General features: G+C 45.2%; 6 protein-coding genes and 1 long non-coding RNA gene across 11 annotated transcripts; 4 read left to right on the top strand and 3 right to left on the bottom strand.

Moving 5' to 3' along the window:
- Positions 1 to 166: 166 nt before the first annotated feature.
- LOC136199866 (uncharacterized) lies at positions 167 to 1272 on the bottom strand. Of its 2 annotated transcripts, none has more exons than XM_065990169.1 (3): positions 1037 to 1272; positions 825 to 983; positions 167 to 746 (listed from the first exon to the last, which is right to left on the bottom strand). In XM_065990169.1, exons 1-3 carry the CDS (start codon positions 1235 to 1237, stop codon positions 297 to 299), a joined length of 810 nt encoding a protein of 269 aa, XP_065846241.1. In that variant the 5' UTR covers positions 1238 to 1272; the 3' UTR covers positions 167 to 296. The 2 variants fall into 2 exon arrangements, with proteins under 2 accessions (XP_065846241.1, XP_065846249.1); XM_065990177.1 differs by having other exon boundaries at positions 1052 to 1272.
- A 2112-nt stretch (positions 1273 to 3384) lies between these two features.
- Positions 3385 to 4547, top strand: LOC136187257 (uncharacterized). Its single transcript, XM_065974834.1, has 4 exons — positions 3385 to 3561; positions 3620 to 3670; positions 3718 to 3867; positions 3928 to 4547. The coding sequence occupies exons 1-4, from the start codon at positions 3385 to 3387 to the stop codon at positions 4363 to 4365; spliced, it is 816 nt and encodes a 271-aa protein (XP_065830906.1). The 3' UTR covers positions 4366 to 4547.
- Positions 4548 to 4996: 449 nt separating this feature from the next.
- On the bottom strand, positions 4997 to 7173 carry LOC136191343 (uncharacterized). 4 transcript variants are annotated; one of them, XM_065979684.1, is made up of 6 exons: positions 7043 to 7173; positions 6889 to 6996; positions 6505 to 6823; positions 5897 to 6448; positions 5685 to 5843; positions 4997 to 5607 (listed from the first exon to the last, which is right to left on the bottom strand). In XM_065979684.1, the coding sequence occupies exons 4-6, from the start codon at positions 6095 to 6097 to the stop codon at positions 5263 to 5265; spliced, it is 705 nt and encodes a 234-aa protein (XP_065835756.1). In that variant the 5' UTR covers positions 6098 to 6448; positions 6505 to 6823; positions 6889 to 6996; positions 7043 to 7173; the 3' UTR covers positions 4997 to 5262. The 4 variants fall into 4 exon arrangements, with proteins under 4 accessions (XP_065835756.1, XP_065835741.1, XP_065835748.1 ...); XM_065979669.1 differs by having other exon boundaries at positions 6505 to 6996; XM_065979676.1 differs by having other exon boundaries at positions 5897 to 6504; positions 6556 to 6996.
- LOC136191375 (uncharacterized) lies at positions 6557 to 13261 on the top strand. The gene is made up of 4 exons (XR_010670836.1): positions 6557 to 6584; positions 11228 to 11384; positions 12573 to 12803; positions 12859 to 13261. It is a non-coding gene; the product is annotated as an uncharacterized lncRNA (long non-coding RNA).
- Positions 7079 to 10575, top strand: LOC136191323 (immunoglobulin superfamily member 10-like). The gene is made up of 10 exons (XM_065979648.1): positions 7079 to 7776; positions 7830 to 8165; positions 8223 to 8546; positions 8603 to 8882; positions 8934 to 9206; positions 9259 to 9507; positions 9558 to 9839; positions 9907 to 10161; positions 10213 to 10342; positions 10391 to 10575. The coding sequence occupies exons 4-10, from the start codon at positions 8669 to 8671 to the stop codon at positions 10554 to 10556; spliced, it is 1569 nt and encodes a 522-aa protein (XP_065835720.1). The 5' UTR covers positions 7079 to 7776; positions 7830 to 8165; positions 8223 to 8546; positions 8603 to 8668; the 3' UTR covers positions 10557 to 10575.
- On the bottom strand, positions 11200 to 12221 carry LOC136191332 (uncharacterized). The gene is made up of 3 exons (XM_065979659.1): positions 12019 to 12221; positions 11781 to 11969; positions 11200 to 11716 (listed from the first exon to the last, which is right to left on the bottom strand). The coding sequence occupies exons 1-3, from the start codon at positions 12199 to 12201 to the stop codon at positions 11264 to 11266; spliced, it is 825 nt and encodes a 274-aa protein (XP_065835731.1). The 5' UTR covers positions 12202 to 12221; the 3' UTR covers positions 11200 to 11263.
- A 187-nt stretch (positions 13262 to 13448) lies between the features above and the next one.
- Positions 13449 to 15486, top strand: LOC136199382 (MAM domain-containing glycosylphosphatidylinositol anchor protein 2-like). The gene is made up of 6 exons (XM_065989556.1): positions 13449 to 13596; positions 13861 to 14193; positions 14261 to 14587; positions 14724 to 15002; positions 15053 to 15303; positions 15421 to 15486. Exons 1-6 carry the CDS (start codon positions 13449 to 13451, stop codon positions 15484 to 15486), a joined length of 1404 nt encoding a protein of 467 aa, XP_065845628.1.
- The last annotated feature ends 277 nt before the right edge of the window (positions 15487 to 15763 follow it).

The raw sequence follows: 15763 nt of genomic DNA, 5'->3' as shown, positions 1-15763 counted from the left end.
TGCACTGATGTCTTTTTGCCATTTCTGCGCTGTTTCCTATCCCTCAACGCCTTCAGGACGCCCTCACTCTGGAAAAAACGCCGAAGATCTCTTCCAAGACCAAGAGTCTGTAAAATATGCTGACTGGAGGAGCAGAGGATTCTCCTTCCAAGCTCTAGACTCCGTATAAGATCACATGCACTTCTATTTTTTTGGACACACAAAAAAAGCAAACAAAGCTACCAGCGCTTTTTGACACTAAGTAGGCTAAAATCTCATGCAGGCAAACAGTTTAGTACGTGTCTCTTTTCACTCGATCACGCTCTCACGGTCAACTCAAACAGATAAAACACAAACTGTTCAGGCTCGGACTCCCTGCACACTCGAAAACTAAGTCCTTGACTGGGTTTCAGTGTTTCATCGTACTGATGCGTCAATATTTTGCTAGTTCCAGCGTACGTAAGTCCCACAGTATACGTGGGATGAAGTTCGATGCGCATGTTCCATTGAACGTCGCCAGGCGTGGAGTCGGCCACGTGACCGAATTCGGTCATTTGGCAGACGGCGCCGAAATTTCTTCCGGCGAAGTAGTACACGCTTAATCCGCTGTTATCATATTGGAAACCGACGCAGTAACTGCCATTGCTGTCGCAAACGACAAAAGAGGGATCGCTGTCATCGGCATCCGGTGGGTTCGAGAAATATAGTCCAATATGAATGACGTAGCGCTTCGCGTCATCGAGAACTCCGGCGTCGATCAGACTAGCCTTAAAATAAAATCAGCGAGAAAGCGGCTCAAGTTTTTGCCGTTGTGACGCTAGAAATTAGAAGAACGAGCTACTTACTTTGAATAACAAACCGTGAGAAAGAGATCCGGACCCGAATTCGACGGCTTGTGTGGACACGGAAGACGGCGTCTCTGAAAAATTGGCGCTCGTGTTGAGCCACGTGGGCGACATGTAACGGTACACCAGTTCTCGTCTGCCCGATTCTTGGGAAGCGGACTAAACGACGGGCCGTCGACGTACAGCCGGCGTAATTACATAAACGAACGTACATATGTAGTCGTCACCTTCGCGTCCGTGTCGGCGGATACGAGCCGCATGTATTCATCGAGTGGAAGGTAAATCGTGGGGCCCGATGACGGCACAATTGACACGCGACGGTGCGTGCATCCCGCCTCGTCTTCCGACGCTGAGCCCAAGCGCAGTAGGCATATTATCATCGTTACCAACGATGCGGTGCTCGCGAGAAACATTGCTAAACTTGAAGAGTCACGGCGGCGAAACGCTTGAGAGAATGCTTTAGAAAGCCTCCTGAAATATATTCAGCTACGTCACTCCGTAGGCGGCGTGTTTAGCATGATTGGCTAATTGACAAGATCTAGCCGAGACACTGCATTTGAAAAATCAATGAGATAACACATAAACGTTCAATATAATGCAGAATTCTCTCTACATTGAGATCCTAAAAATAGTTTTGTTTTTTGGCGCCCGCAAGGCGGAAGACGACCTGTTCTAATCTAATCCGGGTCCGTAATGACCGTAAATTACTGCTTGAGGTGTCTTCGCGCAGCTTCTCGCAGCGTTTCTGTTAAACGAACGGTTATTTCTGCCTCCCACTCACTCGGTCGGCTTCCTGGCCTTCAAACGTACCTTATATAAAAGCGGTGTTGCTGAAATACTGATCAGAGCACTCTTACTGTAGGTACCTTTTTTGAAATATTCTACAGCAGGACAGGTAAAGAAGAAAGAACGGGCATTCTCTTTCCGTACAGACTCCGTAAATAAAAGTCAGACCAGCACATATGTTCTCCCTTTGGGGGCCCCTGCACCTAGACTAGACTCTGACTCAGCGTAGAGTTCAATGCACGTTGCACGCGTCCATTCAGGGATAAACTGCTGCATTTGTACGCAGTACGCGAACGCATATGCTAATCTAGCTACTTTATTGATTCAATTCATCTAATCTAGACAGGCAAACAGTACGGCGGTGGTGGCGTTGAATCGCGCCTCGATTTCGTCAAGCCAGCGCATGGCGGAAGGCTCAGCTGGGACTATGAATGCTTATATGCGTGATGAGCATGGGGGAGAAAGGTAAAGACAAAGGTGTCGGCCGGCTCTGATTAGTGGATTTATTACGTAGGAGTGTGCTGCAGGGTCATGGCCGGCGCAGTTGCGGTCACTCTGACCTTCTGGCCGCTACCGCAGCACTCTCGGTCTTTAAACATATCTAATTTGAGTGTAGTGCTGAAAAGACAGACTAAAGCGCTGTAGGTGCTTTCTAAAATATGCTGACTGGAGGAGCAGAGGATTCTCCTTCCAAGCTTTAAACGTTTGCTCGCTTTTCGTTCGAACGTGAATCCTCAAAGTCACCTTGCCTACGTTCCCATTTGCTCGGGTTTGCTCTAATCTTCCAAAATAATCCTACACCGGAAAAATCCTTTTATTCCGTTACACAACCGCCATTCGAACTGAAGCCACTTGGAAATACTCAGGACTCAAAAAATTAAATTTTCTCGCTCTTTAGCAGACTCCCTCTCGCTTCGTAGAGATGATTTAGCTTCAATTCTGGCTTGACGGGATCGTCTCATCCAAAGACAATGAGAAAAGAAATCCCGCCCACTTCCGGCTTGTGCAGACCTTATATACCTATTGCCACACGCAGCGTTTACAAATTAGTCATCGATGAGATGAACGAATGTAAAAAGGGATTAATGTACGAAGCGTGGAAAAAAGTTACAGCCAAGAGAGGTTCCAACGGGTGTAGCTAGAGCGCGGCGGATCATATTAAACACACCTGGCTCATTCTGTGCATATTCATGCATGTAGAACAAAATTGGCACGACACAACGGCGTTTATTCATTCAGTGATTCATTCATTCCCTTACTATTTTTGACCGCGAGTTTTATTAGCGCGATACAGGTGCGCAGCTGCCTCTTCAACTAATTCTGGTACGTTTCCTAAGCATTGCATAGTCTTAGTCATAGTGAGTCCTATGTACACATAGCGAACTAATTGAATTAAGCGTTGAGAAAAGGCGATAAAGATGTGCAGATTAGTTTGTTTTTTCTATTATTGGCTTCTTTCACGCAGAAGTAATTTCGGCGAACGGTACAGGAGACCACGATTTTCATACGTATGTACCGGTATGTTCTTAGTATCACAATACTTGCTGTGGCCTTGCCGCCTTCTTCAGGTCAAAAGTGAGACGAAGAAGTTCGTAGATACGAATAGATGGCAAACGTGGCCTTCATGCCGGCCTTCATACTGTAAACTGACGAAGGGCTAAGGACATCCGGGAGCTGATGACGTCTCTCGTAGCAACCACGAACCCTATATAAATATTTGCCAGTGCCCGCCACTTCTCTCACATCGCGCTCTATTGGCTTCTACGTTCAGAAGATGACGTCGTCCTTTTTGCTGGTGGTCATTGTTTCAAGTTCCTGGCTTGGATCTGCATCAGCTGAGTGTACAGGAGCCAATTCCGTTTTATCTGTTCCGTCATCGGGGCCCACTGTGTGTCTTCCATATGACGACTACATTCAACTTCAAAAAGACGCATCCAGCGAAGGAGAATCGGTGAGTTATTACCGTCGTTTGATACGACTAAATGAAGTTTAAGTCCATGCACGTTCAGACGGACGCTCCTCCTCCAACATCCGCCGTTTCCGCATCAACTCCGAGTCAGGTAAACATTTCCTATGATCGACATTTTCTATGATTGACACACGACAGAGCGTTTCGAGTTCGGCGCTGCTACTCTATCGCTACATGTCTCCTCTTTGGCTACAAACTCACGCCAATTTTACGGAGACACCATCTTCGGTGTCCGCACAAAATATCGAATTTGGTAGTGGACCAACGTACTACGGTGTATTGTTTAAAGTAAGTAGCTAATTTACACATGCGATAGACAGGCATTTTGATACTGTACGTGTGTCAAAGGTGAAATTGATTGAAGCTGGAATTCTAAATGACGATCAAGCCTACTCCATTCACATTGGCTTTTTCTTAGCGGATCCCGGCGACAGTGATCCGACTCTTCAAATCTGCGACGGCAATTACTGCGCGGGTTTTTTCTACTTTGATCCAAACAGTGCTCGTGCTTCGTGGGGCATTGATTCAGTTAGCACATGTAGCAGCGCACAGAGTAGTAGCGGCATCAGTGCACCACAATCATCTACAACTAACTGGAACATTCGCCTTGAAATTCATCCGAATTCTACGTCAGGAATTACGTACGTTAGCACAACTTCATTCACATATGAGTACAGTCAAAAATTGAAGCCGAGTCGAGGTCTTCACTTCAAAGTGTGCAGACAGAACACAGGCGAAACGTTTCAATTTCATCTGTTCGAGCTTGCTGTGTATTCGAACAAATAAACGCTTCAATTCAATGTCGTTTTCTCTGTTTCTTTTAGTACTAATGTAGCAGGAAATCGTCGTGGTGTATCAATTTTTCGTTTAGCTATTGATTATTAGTCGACGTGCATGTTTTTATAGCCTCAGTATCTTATATGATTGAAAATAAGAAGTTTATTTGAAAAACTCATCATGTCATGAAATACCTTGATGGCAGATGAATGGGGGTGAGGCATCAGCTCCCCGTATTAGGGTTTTCCTGCTCTATACGGATGCTTTCATCGCTCCTCGCCTAGCTCTTCCAGTACTCTAATGTCTACTAGAGCGATTAAACTCAAGAAATGGAGCGAGGGATAAGTGTACGAAGCGTCGAAGGTACAACAATCTCGATGGATTCATTTAGAACAAACCCCGTATGTCGTCAGAAGGGATGGCGTTTGTCGATGTTTGCGGAGAGCGCGAATCGCTTTCACCGTTCGTCCACTAGCGATTCCAGTGCACTGATGTCTTTTTGCCATTTCTGCGCTGTTTCCTATCCCTCAACGCCTTCAGGACGCCGTCACTCTGTAAAAAACGCCGAAGGTCTCTTCCAAGACCAAGAGTCTGTAGGTGCTTTCTAAAATATGCTGACTGGAGGAGCAGAGGATTCTCCTTGCAAGCTCTAGACTCCGTATAAGATCACATGCTCTTCTATTTTTTGGACACACAAAAAAAGCAAACAAAGCTACCAGCGCTTTTTGACACTAACTAGGCTAAAATCTCATGCAGGCAAACAGTACTGCTACCGGTCAGTATACTGGTCTCTTTTCACTCAATCTCGCTCACGGTCAACTCAAACAGATGAAACACAAACTGTTCAGGCTCGGACTCCCTGCACACTCGAAAACTAAGTCCTTGACTGGATTTCAGTGTTTCATTTTACTGATGCGTCAATATTTTGCTAGTTCCAGCGTACGTAAGTCCCACAGTATACGTGGGATGAAGTTCGATGCGCATGTTCCATTGAACGTCGCCAGGCGTGGAGTCGGCCACGTGACCGAATTCGGTCATTTGGCAGACGGCGCCGAAATTTCTTCCGGCGAAGTAGTACACGCTTAGTCCGCTGTTATCATATTGGAAACCGACGCAGTAACTACCATTGCTGTCGCAAACGACAAAAGAGGGATCGCTGTCATCGGCATCCGGTGGGTTCGAGAAATATAGTCCAATGTGAATGACGTAGCGCTTCGCGTCATCGAGAACTCCGGCGTCGATCAGACTAGCCTTAAATAAAATCAGCGAGAAAGCGGCTCAAGTTTTTGCCGTTGTGACGCTAGAAATTAGAAGAATGAGCTACTTACTTTGAATAACAAACCGTGAGAAAGAGATCCGGACCCGAATTCGACGGCTTGTGTGGACACGGAAGACGGCGTCTCTGAAAAATTGGCGCTCGTGTTGAGCCACGTGGGCGACATGTAACGGTACACCAGTTCTCGTCTGCCCGATTCTTGGGAAGCGGACTAAACGACGGGCCGTCGACGTACAGCCGGCGTAATTACATAAACGAACGTACATATGTAGTCGTCACCTTCGCGTCCGAGTCGGCGGATACGAGCCGCATGTATTCATCGAGTGGAAGGTAAATCGTGGGGCCCGATGACGGCACAATTGACACGCGACGGTGCGTGCATCCCGCCTCGTCTTCCGACGCTGAGCCCAAGCGCAGAAGGCATATTATCATCGTTACCAACGATGCGGTGCTCGCGAGAAACATTGCTAAACTTGAAGAGTCACGGCGGCGAAACGCTTGAGAGAATGCTATAGAAAGCCTCCTGAAATATATTCAGCTACGTCACTCATTAGGCGGCGTGTTTAGCATGATTGGCTAATTGACAAGATCTAGCCGAGACACTGCATTTGAAAAATCAATGAGATAACACATAAACGTTCAATATAATGGAGAATTCTCTCTACATTGAGATCCTAAAAATAGTTTTGTTTTTTGGCGCCCGCAGGGCAGAAGACCACCTGCTCTAATCCGGGTCCGTAATGACCGTAATGAGCTTACCTACTGCTTGTGGCTTTGAAGCTTCAAGGTGTCTTCGCGCGGCTTCTCGCAGCGTTTCTGTTAAACGAACGGTCATTTCTGCCTCCCACTCACTCGGTCGGCTTCAAGCGTACCTTATATAAAAGCGGTGTTGCTGAAATACTGATCAGAGCACTCTTAGGTACCTTTTTTGAAATATTCTACAGCAGGACAGGTAAATAAGACATAACGGGCATTCTCTTTCCGTACAGACTCCGTAAATAAAAGACAGACCACCACGTACATGTATGTTCTCCCTTTGGGGGCCCCTGCACCTAGACTAGACTCTGACTCAACGTAGAGTTCAATGGACGTTGGCTTCCTGAAATATATTTAGCTCTGTCACTCGTTTAACATGATTGGCTAATTGACCAGATGTCTTTGAGAGAGAGTACGCAGTCCTAGTCGAGACTACTGCATTTGAAAAAATCGATGAAAATAACAAATTAACGTCCGCAGAAATCTCTCTACATTGAGACCTTTTCTGTTCGAGATACCGCATAAGACCTGCAGGGCGGACACCTGGTCTTGAGCTTCCAGCTCCCAATCAAGGGGTCTTCGCGCGCCCACTCGGTCGCCTTCCTGGCCTTCAAACGTACGTTATATTAAAATCGATGTTGCTGAAATACGTACTGATCAGAGCAATTCAGTGAGCCATTGTGCTTGATATTGGGAGAGCAGGGGAGCAAGCAAGAGAGACTAAAAGCGTTTGTGACTGATGACGCGCAAGGACGCTAATAGGGAAGGATGTGCGCCATCTAAAGGTCACCGACTGCTTTGCATTAGAAAAGGACGTCCGCTCATGTGCGCCAACCGCGTGACTTACTCAAGCGACTTGAGTTGAAACGACTTAAGAACGTTGACGAAAGACCGGCAAGGGCGGCAAACCAGGCTCACAGCTAGGGCGCGCAAGGAATATCATGAATTCAAGAAAAGAGATAATGCTATTCGTGGCACTGCAGACTATAATCTTTGCTGTGAATTTGACGTTGGTAGTAGCCGCAGGACCAGCAGGTGATCGAGTTGAGGTATCTATCACTTACAGTAGCTCTCGACGATACCTGATCGAGGGTCAAAACTCGTCAAAGGATTTCCTTCGTTGCTGCGGTCACGGCAGCGAAGGCTACCTTCAACTATATTTAGACCGCGAAATGTTCGGAGAAGGTTCTGTGTTGATTGGACCGGCGAAAATTCGAATCCTGATTTTCATTTCGGTGGCGCTGTTAGTGGATGCTCTCCAGAGTTGTCACTAAAATTGTCTATTTCAAACGTAAAAGAATCTTATGCAGGGGTATACTCTTGCCAACTGTTTTCCTCTGCGGGAGTTCTTCAATCTGAAGATAACACCAGCTTCATTCCTGTCTACAGTACGTAGGCGTTATTTTCCCTAATTTGTGCATCACGTGTATGCTATTCTTAGGTCAACCCGTTTTGACGTCCGTGCAGCAAAGTCCTGCAAATGGCGTCGTCCTTTCTCAATGTCCTTTTCGGATTCAGTGTAACTTCAGTTTTGTTGAGTCCTTTTGCTCGCTTGAAGTTGGCATAGCAAAAGACAACGAGACACATTTGGTGAAACCCTTGCAAAGCATAAAACAAAACGCTGCGAACAGTCTACTTTATTCTGTTGGTGAAGCTTCGAGCGCTTCAGGAGGGGGACAGTACTTTTGCGTAGTATTCAGCCGTTGTAGTCAGACATCTTATAATTACAGCGGTCTTGTCGACATTATGGCATGTGAGGATCCAATCAAGATTCACGGTGTGTAAGGCTAGCTTCCTTGATTTCTGCCAAAAGATTTGATTCTGTGCATTGCAGAGCCTAAGCCTGCCGACATCGCCAGTTTCTCGTCTACACCACAGCGTCCCAACGCTTCTGGAGTTCTTCTTCTCACGGAAGGAAGTAACATCACTTTACATTGTGACGCTACTGGAATGGAATGCTATCAAGGCAAACCAACGTTGCCCAGCCTTGCCTTTTTTTGGCAAACTTACTCTACGACTCCAGAACATTTATCAAATATATCACTGGATTTGAAATCAGTGACAGCTAAAAATAGCGCTGTCTACACCTGTAAGGCGTGGATGAATTCTCAGTCGGTCACACAAGCTGTTCATAGAGCGTTGACTTTATTAGTTACCCGTAAGTCTTCAGTTTTCAGTGGGCTTACATTTTTAAGAAAGTGGTTTTGTTTATAGGATCCGTACAGTTGAAGTATTTTAATATTTCTACACAAGGCAGCAACTACGAAAGCCACGGTTGTTATGAAGCGGGAAAACCGGTCAAAGTCACCTGCATTGCTGATAGCATACCTGATGCTAACGTCATTATTAGCAACTCTTCTGGTCAGATGTGTTCAGGACGACGACAAGCATCTAATGTTTTTGTTGAAAATGGAGCAGGAAAGGCTAACTTCACGTGCGTTGCTACAAACGGCTATACAAAAGCGAAAAAAAACGATCGAAATGTGCTTCTACGGTAATCTTTTCGAGCCCTCATAGCTTATAAGATATAGACTGTAATTTCTAGAGCCATTAGCTATTACAGTCTTTCAAACCGACCCTCATCCTTCAAGCTGTATTCCAAATCACACTAGTAGGGATTTACAGTGTAAAGCAGCGGGCTCGTCATTGATAAATCTTCAAATTTTGAGTCAGAACAATGTCACAGTTAGTGAAACACACCTCTCCGTTGCTACCTATCCCATAGCAGACTCGAGCGCTGCACTTTCGGGTAAATATTCCTGTGTAGCAAAAGGCAGATACAACAACGCGACGAAGTACTTTGAACTTATTGTATTTGGTAAACAAAGTAGGGAAATTTTACATGCTGACTAATTGACGCTTTGCTGTAGAACCCTTGACGATTTCAAATTTTGAAATATCATCTAAAGACCAAACTATCACCATTTCCTGCTCATCGACCGGACTTCCGGTACCAACTGTGCAAATTCTAGATCCTCACGGCGAGATTGTCGCCAGTGGTTCAAATGGCACAGTAGTAAAATCTTTTGCTTCTTCAACGTCCGCAAGTGGAAACTACACTTGCTATGCTAAAACGTCCTGTGGGAACGCATCTTCATCTCGTCATATTTCTTTTTATGGTAAGCTTTGCTCTCATCCACGTGATTCTACATATGTTGTACTTGTGCAGAGAGTCCTCGTATTGTTTATTTTGAAGCAGTATACAAAAAAGAACAAACTTGTGCGTGCGTCACGAAGAAATCAAATGTCAATGTAACGTGCAAAGCAACTGGCTTTCCTCCTCCCCAAGTCGCGATAGTCGGTCCCGATGGACTTTCATCTTCAGATAAAGAAAGCGTGATTGAGTGGAATTTTCCTGCAAAATTGCCTGGTAACTACACCTGCAAGTCGCGCAACAAAAATGGCGGAGCTGACTACGAGTCTGACAAGAGTGTCTACATTTGTGTTTCTGGTAATCAAAATAAAACGCAGACCAATCTAATTCTTGATTTTTGAAAGTGTATTTGCTTTCCTTGTAGAGCCGCTAGAAATTTCCCTAACGTCATGCATCAAGGCGGCAAACAGTCGTGTTCGTGGATCATGCACTTGCACAGGGTTTCCTCTCCCAACTGTTCAAATTCTCGATCCTTACAATGAAGTCTTGGCGTCGGGAAAGGGCACAGTGGAGTTTTCATTTCTATCAAATTTGACTAGCGTTGGCAAATACACGTGTAAGGCAGACAATCATTGTTATTCGAAGACGCAAATTTTTTCTGTTTGTCCAAAGAGCGGTGGTAAGAAGTGCAATTTGCGGACGGTTTGTCTCAAAACCCGTTTCTTTCTAGGCTTGGAATCAAAATTCTTGATATTAATAATACTGTGTCCTACCGCTGTCTTACTAATAGCACTTTTTATCATATCATTTGTCTTTAGACAAACATTGAAGGAGGTATTGAAGAAGGCTTGTTCTAAGAGGTAAAGGCGCGCTACTACGCTCTTGTTTACTTGTAACTTTATCTGCAGACAACCACCACCTGGTCCAAAAGATGGTGATCATCCTGAGGGCCAAAACAATGACGATCCTCCTAGGAACCAAGACAACGATGAAGACAACGATGATCGACCTCCTCCCGCTAGTGATCAGGGGTCACTTCAAGCTAACAATGATTCCAACGATCAGAGCGACTGAGGTAACGCGAACTTAATTTGCAAAGCCTGTGCTCATTTTAGTGGCTCCTTTCGTGTTACTAGACTGTTTAGCGTAGAAGAAATTAGACTATCTACGGTAGGAGCGAGTTTCGGGTAGTTTCTTCTTTTAGAAGCTTGTTCCTGGCATATCGCTTAAGCTATCGGAAGGTAGTCAGGTACATGCCAGTGGCTTGCAGACTGACACCGGATAGGCCGGTACAACATTCTAATCCGGGATGTGGCTTCTTCTTCGTTTGGTGCGATTGGTGCTCTTTTCGTTTCAAGGAATCTTCGCGAGGTTTCGAACGGTCAGTTCTGCCTCCCACTCACTCAGTCGCCTTCTTGGCCTTCAAAATGTATAGGCTAACCTAGGTTGTTGTTGAAATACTGATCAGAGCACTCTTAGGTACTTTCTTTTAGAGATATTCTGACCGCAGGACAGGTAAAGAGGGAATTCTCTTTCCGTACAGGTCTAGATCCCGTAAATAAAAGTCAGATCACCTGTTCTCTCCTTTTGGGGCCCCAATGATTATGAACCCTGTCGTCTATCAAGACTATGCTCAGCGTAGGTTTCAATTCGCGTTGCACGAGTTCAGTCAGAGAGATAAATTCCGGCATTTGTCCGCAAATGCAATCTATAGCTACTTTATTGATTCAATTCATCTAATCTAGACAGGCAAACAGTACTGCAATTGGTCTCTTCGGTCTTCACTCGATCACTTTCAGGGTCAGCTCGAACAAATGAAACTTGAAACGTTCACCAGCGTGCTCTCTGCACACTCGAAAATGAAGTCCTCGACTGGGTTTCAGCGTTTCAAGATACTTATACGTAAGTATGCTGGTAGTGGCAGCGTATGTCAATCCCACTGTATACGTGGGATGAAGTTCAAGTCGAATATTCCATTCGACAGCCCCAGGTGTAGGATTAGCCAAAAGGCCACTTTCGCCAGTTTGACAGTCTGCATCTAAATTTTCTCCGGCGTGGTAATACGTAGATGATCCACTGTCGTCGTATTGGAAACCGGCGCAATAATTGCCGGCGTTGTCGCAAACGACAAAAATGGGATCACTGTCTGGTGTAGCCGCGGTCGCGAAATACAAAGCGATGTGAATGGAGTAGCGTTTTTCGTCATCGAGAACTCCCGCGTTCACCAAATCGACCTTAATTTAATTTAATTAATTACGTAGAAAGCGGAGACTTGAGACTGACGAGTTTCTGACTTACTTTAAACATCCAATTGTAATTCGATGGTCCGGACCCGAATTCAATCGCTTGTTCCGACACGGAAGTCGGTGTCTCCGAAAAATTGGCGTTTTCCCTGAGCCACATGGGTGACATGTAACGGTACACCTTCTCGGTAGAAGCGCTCCCTTCAAGCTCTCGTCTCGGCGCTGGGGTAACTTCGACGTCGGACTATAACACACTCGATTTTATTATAATATATGAATGAAGATGCGCTTACATTCGATTTTGAGTCGTCGGGTTGGAGTTGAAGGTATTGGTCGAGTGGAAGGCAAACTGTAGGACCCGATGACGGAAGAACAGAAGCGCGCATACACCCCGCGGGTTCTGACGCTGAACCCAGTCGTACACACTGAGAGTAAATCATCATTGTGACGAACGAAAAGGCGCTTGTGAGAGCCATTGTGTGCGAGACTGAGAAAAACGCGCTTGGGCAGAAAAAATGCTAAACATCCTCATTAACCCCGAGCCACATATTGTCGTTGTGACACCCCGCCTACCGGTTTTATATAAAAACTCCTGTCCACTAATGCCGCAGAAAAATACTGAGTTTTCAATTTTTGAAACACACGGTCGGTTATTACTGAAAATTTTTCGATCGTCTCCACGTCTCTATCAGACGGACGGTTTGTCCTAAAATGATGCTTTTCTGTAATCGAGAGAAGCATTTCAGCACCGTGCGTGGGGTTGAACAGATTTTTTTAAGCGGTGCCGCTTCTCTAGAGTCCCTAAAACGAGTAACAAAATCAACGAGTCGGTGTAACTGTTCTTTAGATCGAACAGGCGTTTTGATCCATGCGAGAGAAGGGGAGGAGCTTGTCTCTGTTCTCCCACTGACGATCACATGCTCCGCGCCTCAGTGCATGGGCTTATAATTGCATTCTGCGCGCAGTGGATAGAGCAGCCGGCTTTGCTGGACGTTGATCAGGTTGGCTGCTGAAAGCTGCTATGTTTGTGGTGACCAGGAGGATGCAAACGGAGACGCACGCCGGGCACGCTGTACATGTATGCCGTCACCTGGAACATATCCACTACGAAACGAGATGAAGTTGTCGTTTAGGCAAAATCTCTGCCAGAGAGTCTGCGGGGCGTTGAAAGACGACGATTCAGCGTTTTGTTTTTCAGGGCATCGACTGCTTTGCATTTAATTGCATTATAGGCGCATGTGTGCTGTCCACTGGGGGCCAGGGACGTGCAGACTCCACCCAGCGCTGCGCAGTTTAAAAAGAAGGAGAAGCACTCTAATTCAGTTTGAATATGCAGCGTCTTTAGAAAGCTCGTGATTCTAATGGAACTCACCAGCAATGCCGATAGTTCTGCTTCTCAGGCGCAGTCAGGAAAGGTTGACACAAGCCGATTTGCATTTTAAGTGTATTATGTGCACGTGAACATTTGAGTGTGATTGACGTCTTCTGTCAGGAGTTGAGAGGCGGAGTCGCCGTTGCGCAGCAGTCCTGTGCAAACAAGAGAAGAGAGTAAGAAACATGCTGAGTCACACAAAAACGGCAAGCGAAAATAGGAATTGTCCTCTTATTTAGGCCGTTACGAGTGAAAAAAATGCCCGCGATGATGCTTTTATTGGCTTGGGCATATTCGTTGCACCTGGTGGCGGCAGTAGCGGTGATAGAAAGTACCTCGGTACGCACGGAGATGAACATTCATTACAACGTCTCTCGAAACTATCTGATTGAGGGTGAAACCACTCCAGATGATTTTATAACCTGCTGCGCTCTGGGCTTTAGCAGTTCGTACTACTCTGTTCAGCTCGTCTTGGACAGGACAAAACTAGGAGAAACCAGTACTAGGATTGTCTCGCCATCAACTTCGAATTCAGATTTTCGTTACACACGCCCTGCAGCCAACTGTTCTAACGGAATGTCGTTCAACTTCTCGATTTCCAACGTCAAGAAATCTTACGAAGGCGTTTACTACTGCCGAATGTATTATTCCCCTTCAGTAACATATGAAAATTTTGCAAACGCCATCTTCGTCCCAGTCTACAGTAACGCTATTGTTATACTTGCTTGCGTGCGTCTTACGTGATGAATTATGTGTAGGTAAGAGAATTCTGAAGTCAGTACAACAAAGTCCGGCAAATGGTCAAGTCTTCTATTTTTGTCCATTTTTTTTCGGTGCAATTTTAACGTCGTTGAATCTGCGTGCTCTCTTGTGGTTACCATAGAAAGAGTCACAAAAGAAAATGAATCAATTATCATCGGGTCTCATGATATCAGCAAGAACACTGGGAACAGTTTGATTTACGAAGTTGATGACGCTTTGCCGAGTAAAGACGGACAGTACACCTGTGTAGTCGACATTAACTGTGAACAAAAACTTCCTCCTTTCCGCGACGCCCTTGAAAGAATTTCAGCAGACAGTCCAATTGTCATTCTCGGTATGTATTACACTATAAGCTATAGTTAATTCCTTGATAAATTCGTCTGTCTGATCAATGTGTATAGAGACCGAAGATCCCGTAGTGACTAATTTTTCGTCTTCGCCCCATCCCAACGCTTCTGGGGTAGTTCTTCTTCTGGAAGGAAGTACGGTCAATTTGTACTGTACTGCGTCTGGAAGGGAATGTTATAGAGACAAGCCAACGTTCACAAACCTAGCAATTTCTTTTAACTCAAGATCTCTTTACAGCCTAACAAACTCGACGAACATATCCTATTCTCTGAAATCAGTAAAATCTGGCAAAAGTAGCGGAAATTACACCTGCAAAGCGTCGCTTGCCTCTCAGCCATCATCGCAAAGTGCATTCAAAACACTGACTATATTTGTTATCAGTAAGTTATTTGTACCGTTTCAAACGTTGTGATGTACAAAATCGCTTTCATTTGCCCAACACTTACAATGTGTGAATTTTTTGTACTTTATCTTTCACTAAGATATGGCTACTGACCTTAGTTATCTTCTTTGTAGAATCAGTGAAAATGACGAACTTCAGTGTCTCCTACGCAAACAGCAGCACTGACAACAAAAGCTGCTATAGTACAGGAAAGCGGGTGAATATTTCTTGTAGTGCGGATGGCGTACCCCAACCTCAAGTAACTATCAGCAACTCGTCGGGTCCTATTGTGTCAAGAGCCAATAAAGCATCTGTTTTATTTGATGCTAGAAAAGCAGAAACAATGAAAATTACCTGCGTTGCTAAAAACGACTATAATACGACCAGCCAAACGATTGATGTCTGCTTTTACGGTATAAATTCTCACTTGCAGTGCTCGTTGTCTTAATCATAGTATATTTAGAACCAGCGACTATAACAAGATTTGGCCTATATTCGAGCTTATCTCATTGTGTTCCTACTGGTCCTGGCAACCATTTTTTGCACTGCACTGCAACCGGCTCTCCAATGACAATTCTTCAAATTTTTAATGAGAACAATACGGAAGTTGGTACGAAGAAAGATAAATATGATTGTAACTTTTATATGAACAACACGGATCCTTCGTATTCGGGTAATTATTCCTGCAAAGCAACTGGTAGCTATAACACTAGCGTAGATGCTACAAGTGTATCTCGCGCTTGTAATAACCGCCTCTAATGCAGTGTGTGCAAACTGTTGTGTTCAAAATTTTTGTCGCGTTTTTTATGTTAATCCGTTGTCCAAAAATAGTCTGCTCAAGAAACAGCCATCCGGGACAAAGGCAGCGATGCTCTGGCCGATGCTCTGTTGCTTTGAAACGCCAGAGATGAAAGAGCGGGATTCCAAAGAGCGCTACATCAACCAGCCTGTAGAGGATTTGCTCCGAGTCTGAGCCGGTAAGTCGAGCAGTCCTTTTCTCAGGCCAAGCCAGGAATTGTATGATGCAGTGGTAAACGAGTCGGTCGGTGCGCTCTCGTTCTTCGGGAGAACAAGCAGCTGGCTTATAATTTCCTCGTAGGGCAGATAATCATAGTCCCAGCTGAAGTTCTTATTGATTTCTTGGAAAGGCCGCAGTTGCTTTTCCAAGGACTAC

This window comes from Oscarella lobularis, chromosome 1 (assembly GCF_947507565.1).
Source record: "Oscarella lobularis chromosome 1, ooOscLobu1.1, whole genome shotgun sequence".
NCBI classification, from domain to species: domain Eukaryota; kingdom Metazoa; phylum Porifera; class Homoscleromorpha; order Homosclerophorida; family Oscarellidae; genus Oscarella; species Oscarella lobularis.
The sequence above is the reverse complement of the archived record's forward strand: the minus strand, read 5'-3'. Positions and strand labels throughout refer to the sequence as shown.

Excerpts from the sequence above, each read along its gene's own strand:
- LOC136199866 (XM_065990169.1), bottom strand. The coding sequence starts at position 1,237 with ATGTTTCTCGCGAGCACCGCATCGTTGGTAACGATGATAATATGCCTA. Across the intron at positions 984-1,036 it reads CGAAGGTGACGACTACATAT|TCCGCTTCCCAAGAATCGGG; the intron begins GTACGTTCGTTT and ends CCCGTCGTTTAG. Across the intron at positions 747-824 it reads CTCACGGTTTGTTATTCAAA|GCTAGTCTGATCGACGCCGG; the intron begins GTAAGTAGCTCG and ends TTTTATTTTAAG.
- LOC136191323 (XM_065979648.1), top strand. The coding sequence starts at position 8,669 with ATGAAGCGGGAAAACCGGTCAAAGTCACCTGCATTGCTGATAGCATAC. Across the intron at positions 8,883-8,933 it reads GATCGAAATGTGCTTCTACG|AGCCATTAGCTATTACAGTC; the intron begins GTAATCTTTTCG and ends TGTAATTTCTAG. Across the intron at positions 9,840-9,906 it reads TGTCTACATTTGTGTTTCTG|AGCCGCTAGAAATTTCCCTA; the intron begins GTAATCAAAATA and ends CTTTCCTTGTAG.
- LOC136199382 (XM_065989556.1), top strand. The coding sequence starts at position 13,449 with ATGAACATTCATTACAACGTCTCTCGAAACTATCTGATTGAGGGTGAA. Across the intron at positions 13,597-13,860 it reads GACAAAACTAGGAGAAACCA|AGAATTCTGAAGTCAGTACA; the intron begins GTACTAGGATTG and ends TGTGTAGGTAAG. Across the intron at positions 14,588-14,723 it reads ACTGACTATATTTGTTATCA|AATCAGTGAAAATGACGAAC; the intron begins GTAAGTTATTTG and ends TCTTCTTTGTAG.
- LOC136187257 (XM_065974834.1), top strand. The coding sequence starts at position 3,385 with ATGACGTCGTCCTTTTTGCTGGTGGTCATTGTTTCAAGTTCCTGGCTT. Across the intron at positions 3,562-3,619 it reads CATCCAGCGAAGGAGAATCG|ACGGACGCTCCTCCTCCAAC; the intron begins GTGAGTTATTAC and ends ATGCACGTTCAG. Across the intron at positions 3,671-3,717 it reads CCGCATCAACTCCGAGTCAG|AGCGTTTCGAGTTCGGCGCT; the intron begins GTAAACATTTCC and ends GACACACGACAG.
- LOC136191343 (XM_065979669.1), bottom strand. The coding sequence starts at position 6,097 with ATGTTTCTCGCGAGCACCGCATCGTTGGTAACGATGATAATATGCCTT. Across the intron at positions 5,844-5,896 it reads CGAAGGTGACGACTACATAT|TCCGCTTCCCAAGAATCGGG; the intron begins GTACGTTCGTTT and ends CCCGTCGTTTAG. Across the intron at positions 5,608-5,684 it reads CTCACGGTTTGTTATTCAAA|GCTAGTCTGATCGACGCCGG; the intron begins GTAAGTAGCTCA and ends ATTTTATTTAAG.
- LOC136191332 (XM_065979659.1), bottom strand. The coding sequence starts at position 12,201 with ATGGCTCTCACAAGCGCCTTTTCGTTCGTCACAATGATGATTTACTCT. Across the intron at positions 11,970-12,018 it reads CCGACGACTCAAAATCGAAT|TCCGACGTCGAAGTTACCCC; the intron begins GTAAGCGCATCT and ends AGTGTGTTATAG. Across the intron at positions 11,717-11,780 it reads ATTACAATTGGATGTTTAAA|GTCGATTTGGTGAACGCGGG; the intron begins GTAAGTCAGAAA and ends AATTAAATTAAG.